This window comes from Berghia stephanieae, chromosome 5 (genome assembly GCF_034508935.2).
Source record: "Berghia stephanieae isolate SIO BIC M18660-M18661 chromosome 5, UCSD_Bste_1.3, whole genome shotgun sequence".
Lineage (NCBI taxonomy): Eukaryota > Metazoa > Mollusca > Gastropoda > Nudibranchia > Aeolidiidae > Berghia > Berghia stephanieae.
The window spans coordinates 14,746,895-14,759,526 of NC_088364.1; the positions used below are offsets into that span (position 1 = coordinate 14,746,895).

The 12,632-nt window shown below is 37.0% G+C and overlaps 1 protein-coding gene across 3 annotated transcripts in view; it reads right to left on the reverse strand.

The window, feature by feature from the left end:
* The window catches only part of LOC144972465 (serine hydroxymethyltransferase-like), a 38,408-nt gene that overhangs the window by 1,386 nt on the left and 24,390 nt on the right, over nt 1-12,632 (reverse strand). For all 3 annotated transcript variants that reach the window (XM_078913661.1, XM_078913662.1, XM_078913663.1), the window contains 6 exons: nt 11,064-11,294; nt 8,357-8,715; nt 5,409-5,621; nt 4,299-4,412; nt 2,668-2,790; nt 810-1,037 (listed from right to left, as the gene is read on the reverse strand). In XM_078913661.1, coding sequence (XP_078769787.1) covers nt 810-1,037; nt 2,668-2,790; nt 4,299-4,412; nt 5,409-5,621; nt 8,357-8,715; nt 11,064-11,294 — 1,268 coding nt within the window. The remainder of the gene's footprint in view (nt 1-809; nt 1,038-2,667; nt 2,791-4,298; nt 4,413-5,408; nt 5,622-8,356; nt 8,716-11,063; nt 11,295-12,632) is intronic.

Below are 12,632 nucleotides of genomic sequence, written 5' to 3' on the forward strand. Positions count from 1 at the left end.
CTTCCAGTCAAGGACTCAGGCCAGGGCTAGGACAAAACCAAATAATCTCATTCCAAGACAAAGACAGAAATCAACTCGGAAAACAGATATAAGGGGATAGAAGACAGCGTGACCTCCTGCCCGCCAATCAAAGTAAAGTAAAGTAGTTCTTCATAGGTCTGCTACCCTTTGAATATGACGCTAGTCTATCGCAAAGTACTTTCCACCAGATCTAACTAACCAAGCTACCCGATCACTACTGGATGGACAGAAAGGTCATTTAAAAAATCTCTATACTGCACCTGGGATCTTTTTTTTTTTTTTTGTTTGTTGCTTTAGGTCTCTTCCAACACAATTGAGGTTATATGAGAGACTGCTGAAACAAAAAAACAAGCAATCTAACAAAAATAGTACAAATGTAAATCAAAATCATAACCTAAAAATATCATAAGCTAAATTACAAATAACCAAGAACAAACAGGCAGAAGATTTACAGAAAAAAAAATATCCCCTGTCAAAAATACAATCACAAACCAAAGAAGCAGGATAGGCTAGTAAAGAGAAGAAGAAACGACATCACTATCGGATCGTACACCCATGCGAACATCAAAGGTATATGATTCAAGGGTGATGCTCCCATCCAACCACCCGCGCACCTGGGATCAATCTCGTCCCTATGACTATGAAGCGAGCGCTCTACCAACTGAGCTATCAGGACCCCTACTTGCAACACTCAGGCTGACACAATTCATCTTCGATAGTTGTTAGACATTAAGTAGGATAAATATTAGTATTCGCTTTGATAAAACAAAAACATAAAAAAGTCTCACCATCATCCATCAAATGGAAAACTTGAGTAATGTCATCTTCCTTCAGGTTCCTTGATGTCAGAGCTGGTGTGCCTATCCTAAGACCACTTGGTTTCAAAGCACTCTTATCACCAGGGACTATATTCTTATTGACAGTTATACCGACATCATCCAGCACTTTATCCGCCCTGGATCCATCCAGACCCTTGTTACGCATGTCAAGCCACACCAAATGGTTGTCTGTACCACCTGGAAAATGTTTATTTATTAAACATTAAAAAATAAAACAAAGATAATGTTTACAATCTAGTAAACCTGAACCTCCAAGCACTTTATACTCAGTGTTAAAATGTCCTGATGATGGAACAGCCCTCATTTAATAAACAAAAAGTATAAAAAATAATTGAAACAAACAAAAAATTAAAATAAAAAAACAATACAAAAACTTTGTATAGGTACCCTTATTATTACATTCTCTACCACCCCATTCCCCACATCTCCTTTGATAATGTATTCTTTTTTGGCTATCTTGTGAGGTGAATCAAGATTCAAACTTCGCTGTAAGGTAACATGTGTTGAATGAGTCATGCCACTAATGCCACTTTCTGCAAAGACAAAATCTCTTTTCAAAAGAAACTCCATGTTTATGATTTTGTTCTGAGGCCAAAATATTTCAAGCATGTTTGCAACACAATTTGGTTGTTTATTCAAAAGTTATTACATTAGCCTTAAGCTTTTTAAATATTAAGTACTTTGCACACTTAAGGCTGAAATTTAGGGGTCACCAAACTAAAGTAAACAACCCACACTAACAATGAAAGGAGTTTCAGATAATAGGCGAAGAGGCAAAAGGCAGATAAGTAATTTTAATGCCTACAATGAAAGCTCAGCAGCATGCAAATATAGTCCAGTTTTCATATATTTATTATTCAAGATACATATAATAAGGTAAGCACTTGAAGCCAAGAGTAGCAATTAATTATAATATGAAAGAACCTGATAAGAAAGAAATGATTGACACTTGAAAAACTTTCGAGCAGTGATTCCTTTCTAATCACAAGAGCTGTACTTTAGCCCGTTTAAACCAGTCAAATTTGAATGCCCCCCACCCTGTAACAGCAGTAAAGATAACAGAAAACGATCTATAGCATGGAATACAACCATTATCACAATCATAAAAGCAGCCTCTGTGCATTTGACGGTTTGCAGCTTCCTATCCCTGGAACCAGAGAGCAATGAGGTTAACTACAATGTCCCAAATCTCTTTACTCAAAAGACAAATTTGTAAAATATAGATCACAGTGTCCCGCAATAATTCAAAGTAGAATTCATGACCTAAGAAATTAAAATGATATCTAGATAGCCGAATTTTATTCTTGCAGTCCCATTTCCAATGACTATAACATCATTTATTCAAAGGCTATGTGTGTGTAATGAAAATACTACTAATAATAAAAATAATAAAGCAACATATTTTTCTCTGCAAATCAATAGAGATCATTATGACGTCATTGACTATTGTTGCTTTCATTTTGTGGTGACATGGATAATATATGTTGAGTTTCAAAACAACAATGGTGTTTGAAAAACAAAAAACTATATCTTGATTTGAGTTTGATTAGCCTTTATAATGCTACACAATGACTATTAATGAGAACTAACCATATCTTTAAAACAAAACAAAACAAAAAAATAACCTTTACTACCGACAACTTCTGCATGCTTTTTCCTGTATTAAATGTTTAACTTATATGTAAAAAGATAAAATTTGTAAGATCAATTCCTACAATACACTGAAAGATCTTTAAAGAAAACAAAACAACCCCCCCCCCCCCCCAAAAAAAAAAAAAACCCCAAAAAAACAACAAAAGTTAATTACCTGAGATAACTGTATACCCATTCTCCAGAAAACATTTGCACAACCTCTGTGAATTGGCTATTACTTGTTCTTGGTATTTCTTGAATTCTGGAGTGGCTGCCTGTCTTAAGGCTACGCACACACCTAATGGAGATGAGAATTATACATTAAATTATTCAATTTTCTACAACTCGAGTAGAAGTCCACAGTAATTTATACAGACATATCGATTTGCATAACAATTACGCATTGCAGCAATCACTGGATGCCAAATGTCCTGTTTTTCACACCTCAGCAGCTTTTTCCCCTCTCCAAGAAGGCCACTGAAGGTCCTTGCTCAGGACAGAAATAATATTATTGGACTTGATGTCACAAAGGCCCTATACACTTTAGTTTGCTCATTAACAAGGTCCGTTTTAGGTGAGAAAAGCTTTTACTCATTAATAGGATATTTTTTTTTCTAAAATCATTTGGCACCCCTGATGAGCTGGACATGATAGCAACAATTTGAGGTCAAAGTATATCCATGTTTGTAAAAACATCAAATTACTTCAGCAGTAAAATCTAATATTGTTTATTTTCATTATATCAGGCAGAAATAAAGTTAAATCTTTCCGTTTAACGGTATAGAAACCAGGATAAATTTCAGCCCCATGAGACTTATGGCTTTTCAGGAATCGACTTATCCAGCAAGTCTGACCTTGAATGGCCTAGGCTGGAAAAGTGGTCACATTACCAAAATAGGACAAAATATCAATGCCTATCATCTGCATAGAAACATCAGTATTTGCCCAAAACTCGAGTTGTCGCACTATTTTTGTCAGGCTTGATTAGGATGCCATTACAGTGTGAAATTTGAAATGTAGCTTGTGACACATTTAACTCTCTCGAGTTCACCCTCATTGAAAATTAAACAAATATGTTCGATTTTCCATGCATATGAACTCTAGAGAGTTCAGTCATTTCAGCGCCAGTAAAAAAAAGGAAGAATATGGGATAGTCAAAATGGTTTGAGATTTACAATTAAAAGCACATGAGAAAAATTAAGACAAAAGGGAATAGTTCAAATAGGGAACAGATGTAGATTCCAAGAGAACACTATCAGTGTTCTTAGATCGAGATCACCAAAATCCTCATCCAGACACCAGCTCAGGATGACACCAAGAGGAATACACTCAAATGCTTACAAACCAATACATAATTAAAAAAAAAAGTAACAGTTCATAACAGAGAGGTGATTTACAAGGAAAAAAAAAATCATTTCCCAGAACTATAACTATACATTCAACTGTTTCCCTCCCAGCCAGAGTCAGGACAAAACTACACAATCTCATTCCAAGACAAAGATAGAAAGCAATTAAATTGGAAAACAGATATAAAAGACACAGCAAGTACCTCCCTGCCAACTATGAGAGATCGTGAACCCCACCCTCGGTCATTGGCAATGGCCAACCCTGTGGCAACATTGAGTAAAAGCCGAAGCCTTGACTCTACAAAATATTTAGGACTTGGATTCAACTTGACTCAGGCAAAAGAAAATGAGAAATAGAACACAAGCAGGCATAAACAAAACAACTGAGAAATGAATCCATTTGCAGGATTTTAATTGGCTAAGAACTAAAGTCTTCTCCATGACTGACAGCTGAACATACCTGCAATAGCATTATTGTGAGGAACACCTTGAATACCTGGGAACACAGCATCGTTAATCTTTCTCTCCAAGTCATACATGACTTTCTCACCATTTTTCATCACTTTTCTCACACCTGAAATAAAATTATGGTAAATGGGATGTCAAAAATAAAAAATATACCTATAATCATTCTGAATGCATTAAAGGAAAAAAGTTCAGGTAGCAAATAAAATATACGTTCATCTACTTATTGAAAGTGATAATAAAGCAAAACTCTTCTCCTTCTTCACTGAGCCCGTGATTTCAAATCTGGGATTCCTTTCTGACAAAACTAATTTGTCAAACCTGAAAATGTTTTTCGTAACGACCGTATATGAAAATATTTCGACCAAAGCTTCTCATCAAATGATATCATCTTTAAATCATAGAAAAGGATACATGTCCATCTAGAGAGCTCCTAATTGTTGCCTTTAAATTTAAACAATCAATACTTTTGTCTTTTAAAAAAATTCTTTCACAGACAAAAGACATCCCTGTCAATTATACTCAATGCACTTTACCATCCACTTCTCCACCTACTCAGTCAGACCGAGCATTGCTGTATATGAAACAGTCAGGCAAAGCAAGAGAGAAACAACAAAAAAAAAAATCCATTCCAAAAAATTAGTCTTCCTCGACTGGGGATTGAACATCAGTTCACAGTGGACACGTGTACCCCTGTGAAGGACATTGGCATTAAATCATCCTTGCCGCCTTAAGGAAAAAGACCGTATGTGGTTTCTTATTCCAAGTAAACATACAGTCTTTTTCCTTAAGACGGCAGATCCCATCGGGTAACCTCTGGTGTAATAGTAACACATCCGACTGGTAATCAGGTCTTAGGTTTGATCTCCAGTCAAGGCAGGCTGAATTTTTGGGATGGATTTATTCTTGTATTTTTCTGTCCTGATTTGACTGACACTGTTTCATACACACTTTTTCACCAGTGCCTGCTCCGTAATTTGTCACATCGATATATTACTGTACATGTTGCAAATCCAAAAGAAATAAAACATCAGGGGACTGTCATGAAAGTTATAATGTTATTTTTTTAATGCTAGATTTTTATAAGTAAATCTTATTCACTCACCTTTCCTGTAAAAGATCAAGCCAGATCTGGAACCTCTGAGAGTTTTGTTAGTGGTGCTTGTGACAACATCACAGTACTCAAAGGGATTTGGGGAGAGTCCAGCAGCCACAAGGCCACTAACATGAGCCATGTCAGCCATGAGGTAGGCACCAACGTCATCAGCAATCTTTCTGAACCGATTGTAGTCAAGATGTCTTGAGTAACAGCTAATACCTGAATAATGGAAATGCAGAAGAAAGAAATATTAACAGTGAAAAGGAAAAGTATCAAAATGAATTATGTTAAAAGATGTAAAACTTAAATCCCACATGAACTAAATTGGTAATAGAATCATCCATTCTTTGTGAACCTACTAAATGATAGAGGAAATCAAAATCCAAAGTGATCAACAATTCCCATGGCAACCACAGTTTCAAAGTATTTTTTTTTTACATTACACAATGACAACCAGTTAATTAAAAACCAAAAATGCTAAAAAAAAACACCCCAAAAAACAATAACAACTTTGGGATGTTTAACACATGTTGATCATTAGAATACATTAATCCTCATACTACAACAAACAAGTATTGATTATATTACTGTATGTTTCCTGAAGTGGCAATGGCAAGACTAGACAAGAAATGGAGAAGCAAGAGCAAGGCACTCCGTTCCAAACTATATCAGGCACTTATTACATATAACCTTCTCATATGTGCAGCTATCTGGTTTTGTGGTGTGACACTTGCCTTTGGGCCAGAAGGTCCAGAGTTCGAGTCCCGTTTTGAGTGGTGCATTGTTGAGTCCTTGGAATAGGCTCTTTACTCACATTCTCTCAATGAACAATGAGTACCTGGCTGTACAGCATTTGTGGTCTCTCTTGGAAAAATAATTGTAATATCGGCTGACAAACATGTCTTGTCCTACATGTTAAGTGTTGCTGTTGGCTTGGGACCCCTTTTATAGCACTGTGAGCACGTGGATATTGCGCTATATAAGTGCTCATGTTTTGTTTTTTGTTAATTTTAATATATGGCTGTGAAAGTTGGACATTAACCTCAGATATCATTAAAAAGAATGTAATCTTTTGAAAACTAATTTTAGGCATCATCTGGCCGGATCGCATGTCGAATGAAGAGATTTACAGAAAAGTTGTTTCTCTACCAGGACCACAGGAATTCCTCATTTCTATAGTCAAGAGAATAAAATTGTCTTGGTTTGGTCAAGTTTCTTGCCATGAGACATTGGCAGCAGCTTCTAATGGTGCCATGAGACATTGGCAAAAACCATTATGCAAGGGACCTTGAAGGAAGGCGGAAGGAGAAGGTGACAACCAAAATACAGGATGGATAATTCAAAGGAATGGACAAAATGGACAGCCAAACACTAATGAGGAAAGCTGAGGCCATATCTACCGTCTTAAGAAAAAAAGACCGTATGTGGCCTCTTATTACAAGTAAACATACAATCTTTTTCCTTAAGACACATATCTGGATAGAGGGTCCCCTTACTGCGTAATCATCTCTCACTCTCATGTCCAGCATGACCCAAGTCAGAGGATCCTGCAGGAGTTGCAAGCTGCATGCAGCAAAGCACAGCAAACAGCACGACATTGCGCTAACGACTACTGGCTTCAGTTGTTGGACAACAGCCATTAAGTATCGGATAGTGGCAACATCAGGGCCATATACGAGGGCATCAAACAGGCGACAGGCAAACCCACAAGGTCGACAGTGGACATGATTTTCTCAGTACGTCAGCTCCAGGAGAAATGCAGATGCATATATTGACCTGACAAAGGTTTTTGACCTTGTTAGCAAGAAGGGCCTTTTCCAGCTGCTAAAGAAGATTGGCTGTCCTCCACAGCAGCTCAGCATCATAGCCTCCTTCCATGGCAACATGAAGGGCACCATCAGCTATGACGGTGAAGCCTCAGAACCCTTCCTCATGCACAGCGGCGTGAAAAAGGGAATTCGGGCTGACGATCAGCATCAAGAAAACAAATGTCATGTGTCAGGATGTCCCCTCTACACCAGTAATTCGTATTGACGAGGAGCTAGAAGTCACTGATCACTTCACATACCTCGGCACAACCATCACCAGCAACTTCTCACTTGATGTAGAATTAGACTAGCGCATCGCCAAAGCTGCCACTGTCATGGAACAACTGAGCAAGAGAGTGTGGACCAACAAGCAACTCACTTTGAACACCAAACTCAAAGTCTACCAGGCATGTGTACTCAGTAGCCTACTGTACGGCAGTGAATCCTGGACAACGTATGCCAGATAGGAGAACCGCTTGGAAAACTTCCACATTCGCTGACTACGACGAATTCTCGGCATCAGGTGGCAGGACAGACTCACCAACAATGCAGTGCTAGAAAGAGCAAACTCCCTCAGTATGCATCTCATGCTCTGCCAGCGACGTTTGCGATGGCTGGGTCACGTACACAGGATGGACGATGGGCGCATACCCAAAGACATCGTGTACAGTGAATTAGCTTCTGGGCGGCGACCAACCGACCGTCCAGCTCTGCGTTTCTATGATGTCTGCAAACGAGACATGAAACTGACAGGCATCAATTCAAATACATGGGAATCGCTTGCTGACAACCGTAGTGACTGGAGATATGTGGTGATGGAGGGAGTGAAGAGAGGTGAGGAGAGGAGAAAGATGTTTTAGGAGAGGAGAGCAAGGAGGAAAGAGAGGCAGTAGAACCAAACACACAGTCAAACTATGTGTGCAGCAACTGCGGTAGAGACTGCCATGCAAGGATCCATCTGCTGAGTCACACCCGTCACTGCTCTCAACAATTCTGACGAGACCAAAGTCATACAGGGGGCAAACCATCGTTTCTTGAGACAGAAGGATGCCTACTACTATTATATATCACTACATAAACGCAAAATGTAATTTTTAGGGTTATAAAAAATAATAAGTAAAATCCAATCATCATAAACACATTCACCAGCAACAATCAACTTGGGCAAAAAGAGTTTAGCATTGGCGTGTAGCTCATCATAGTTGATTAGGCCTGTGTTGGGATTAACCTTGTATGGGAAGGACTCGAAAAACAGTGAAGTGGCTGACACTTTCTTGGTAGGGGTCATGAAACCGTGACTCAAATGGCCTCCGTCTGGAAGATGGAGCCCCATGAAACGACCATGGGGTTCCACCAAGGCTGTGTACACTGCTAAATTGGCTGGGGATCCTGACAAAGGCTGAACATTGACACCCCATTCTTCTGGATCGAGCCTGAAAGCTTCCAGAGCCCTCTTTTGTGTGAGTATTTCTATTTGATCGATGAATTGGTTACCACCAAAGTATCTGTTATAGTTTGAGAAGGAGAGAGTGCAAAATTATAATATTGGACAGCTCACCATGAATTAGACATGTAAATGAGCTCTATAAAAATTGACTGAAACTCTTCGTAGTGGAAAAATCCAAAGAATTGAAATAAATAGTTAACAGCAAGCTCAATTGAGCAAAACAATAGCAGAAAACAAATTTCATACCTGCCTACTTGGAAATTTCAAATTCAGTAATAAATACAAAATTCATCAGTAATTAATTGTCAAATTTCAGTAATACTAAAGCAAATGATCCCCGTGATAATAATATGCTTATTGATGACCTACTTTCGACACTGCACTGTGTCTACCAATGAGGGTAAAGTTTCCATGTCGAGTCGATGACATCACTCATCGCCAGCCAGCGAGGCATTGAGAATTTTTATTGTAGCATGCGGTAAATAATGGAACAAAAATTATTTTTTTAAATTTAATGTTGCGACCATTTGTATCAGTAATATTTCTTCTATTTCCGTAAGTCCGTAATTGTCCTTACACTTCCCTAACAATTACGGACGGTCCGGTCCATAATATAGGCAGGTATGAAATTTGCGCGGGAATTAATTAGGCTACTTGCCATTGTTCCTGATAATTAGGTACCCAATCAGTGAAGTTTTGTTTGTTTTTAAGGGTTTTACAGCGCTAGCAACACATTAAGGTTATATCAGCGCCAGTAAAAAGGAAGAAAATGGGATAGTAAAAAGTTCTAGAATTACAATTAAAGCATCCAAGAATAAGGCAGACAAAGGGGAATTGGTTCAAATAGGGAACAGGTGTAGATTCCAAGAGCACACTATTAGTGTACTTAGTTTGAGATCACCTAAAAGTCTCATCCAGACACAAGCACAGGTCCCCACTGAAAGGAATACACTAAAATGTTTACAAATCATATATAATACATTAAAATTAAAAATTATGCCTTTTCCGCCATGACATCATAAGACATCGTCGCCTTGGCATTCCACGAAGGAATATAGATAACTCATCAAACAAGATGTCTGATGTCAAAAGGAATCACCCATGTTGTCCAAGTGAGCAAATTGGGGGTTAATAATCTTGCTCAAGGAAATAAACGAAAGTGCCTGAAGCGGGGCTCGAACCCGGGTCCTTCTGGGTCACAGTGCAATGCCTTAACCACTCGGCCACTTCTCCCCCCATATATAATACATAAACAAAACATAATATAGTGCATAACAGAGAGATGATTTACAAGGAAAAAAATATCAACTCCCAAAACTAACTATACATTTGACTGTTTCCCTCCCAGCCAGGGTGTCCGGCCAGGGCCAGGACAAAACCCAAGTAATCTCATTCCAAGACAAAGACAGAAAGCATGTTGGAAAACAGACATAGGGGGATAGAAGACACAGTATGTACCTCCCTGCCCACTATGGGAGGTCAGGAACCCCACCCAGTAAATAGGACTTATGTATGTTGAAAAGACACAAAACAAGCAATGCATCTAACATTGGCCTTTGCCTCAAGACAGGCAAAACAATCACTCAAAAAGTTCATACAAAAGGTCGCTTTCGTAAGATTTGCAATAAAAAAACCCCAAGATATTTTGATAAATGAAGGAATCAGTTTGCCTGGGTTGAATAATAAAAAATAAACCAAAAAAACGACAATCTAGCATCATAATCATGTCAATGATAGCTTTTTTTAAGTGTTGAAAAAGTGTCGATAAACTTGATACTTTGTCCACATTATTTTGAAAAACTATTTCTGTTATCCCGTTGTTGCGAGACTGTCAGTTTTTTTCATTATTTAACTGATGAAAAAGAAATCTTTCGCCAAGTCATCAAAATAACATAAATATAATTAATATTGATGATCTGTTTTTATATATTGAATGTTTAAAAAACGACCTTTCAGCACAATTTTCAAAGTGAGAGTCATTTCAATTTCAGGATGACAAAATTTTCCACCACCTGGTTCACCCTAAGATAGTACCAAATGCAGGGGAGGGGAACAAAAATAATAGCTAAATTGTTTTTGTTTTTTTTATTATATTGTTACCATTTTTTGTTTGTTTTGATTTTATAATAAAATATTTCAAACATGCAGCACATCACAAATGCATGCACAATATATACAGAGTTGCCAATTCAGAAGGCAAAAATTTACTGAACTTTTACTCAAACACTTAGACCAACCTCTTTCTGAGTGCTGAACTCCAGTAAAAAGTAATCCCTTTTTTCCATCCGGGGGGATGATTAGAAAATATACTGAGGGTTTATGACATACTGAATTCCGTAAAGATACGGAAAATTGACAACCTTGTATATAGTTATTTTTTAATACGAAAACATTTCATTTGTTTACCTATCCCCAGGTTGGCCCTCAGTAACTTTATTAGTCAGACAAGAACCGAGACATTGAATCACAGCTTTGCTGACAAAATTTTCAGATGCAATCATCTCCAGTCCTTTTCTTTGTCTATCTTTCTCCTTCCTGATGAGAACGTACATCTCTGGATCGTCAGATGAAATATCATCTTGAAGGTTCCAACTGTCTGCCAGACTGATTTTCTGTTTGCTTAGATCCCCTATGTACCTAAAACAGAGAATAAGAATGATAACTATTCATCATGAGGAGAAGAAATATAAACAATACAATAAATAAAAAGATTAAATCGTAATTATGTATTATTTATAATAATTCATCATTGTCATTAACTGGTTACTAATTACATCAAAATATTTCACAAGACAATAATTGCAGATTTAATTCATGTTCTTAAAAATTATATTGCAAGCAAGTATCTGTATTTGAAGATGTACTGAAACAAGTGAAAATCTCAATAAAATGAAGATTTTCATCATTCGCATATAGCCAATTGTTATAATTGCCAGCATGGATTAACAACGACCCATCACTTGTGATAGGGCATGGGTTAGCAAAAAATAATTAATTCCGGTATATGAGCTTTTTAGTGCTAGATAGATCTGGCAAAATGTTCCATCATTTCCAATGAATCAAGTGCTCCACAGCACCATACATAAATAAACCAACTCTAATACAACATACAACAGCTTTCACAGGGGACAATTGTATAAGAAGTCCCAGTCTCAAACACACTTCATGAATATTCATTGCTATTGGCCTGAACTTTGGAGGTCACTTGATATTGATGGTTGCATATTATAATACAGCACCACCTGTCTCCAATTACATAAAGCGTTTAGGCTTGATTATTGTTAATCCTAGTTATAGAACGGTTTGTAAAATCAGTATAATAACAGTTCATAGTATAGGATCGGCAAAATATGCAATGCAATAAAAACTTCAATGTTTTAATATCAATAAAAACAATTTATGTAAATTGTCAATTGTATTGCAGAAATCTGATTATATTTAATCTTTCTTATAAAATGTTGCTATTTTACAACCATTTTATAACTCATTTACTGGACCCATCAGTAGTGCCTACTTGCAAAAAAAAACAATAATAATAATGATGATGATGATGATAATAATAATAATAATAATAATAATAATAATAATAATAATAATAATAATAATAATAATAATAATAATAATAATAATAATAATAACAACAATTTTTTTTATTGCGGACAACATGGCTGACACCTGTTGACATTGAGCTTCGGCTCAGTGGATAGTCTTATGTTTCTATTTATTCACTGTGTGGAATCTTTAATTTTTACCTGATGTGGACTAATCTTAATATTGGAACTTTTAACTTAAGATCTATTAAAAGTAACATTCGAAAGGAACAACTGTGTCAAGATTTAGAAAGTTATAAAATCGATGTGTTGTGTTTACAAGAGACGAAGATCCAAGATGGCGTCGACCAAACAATAAATGGTCACAGACTGCTGTGCTTTGCTTCCAGTTCACCTCACTATGGATGTGGATTTCTCATAAATA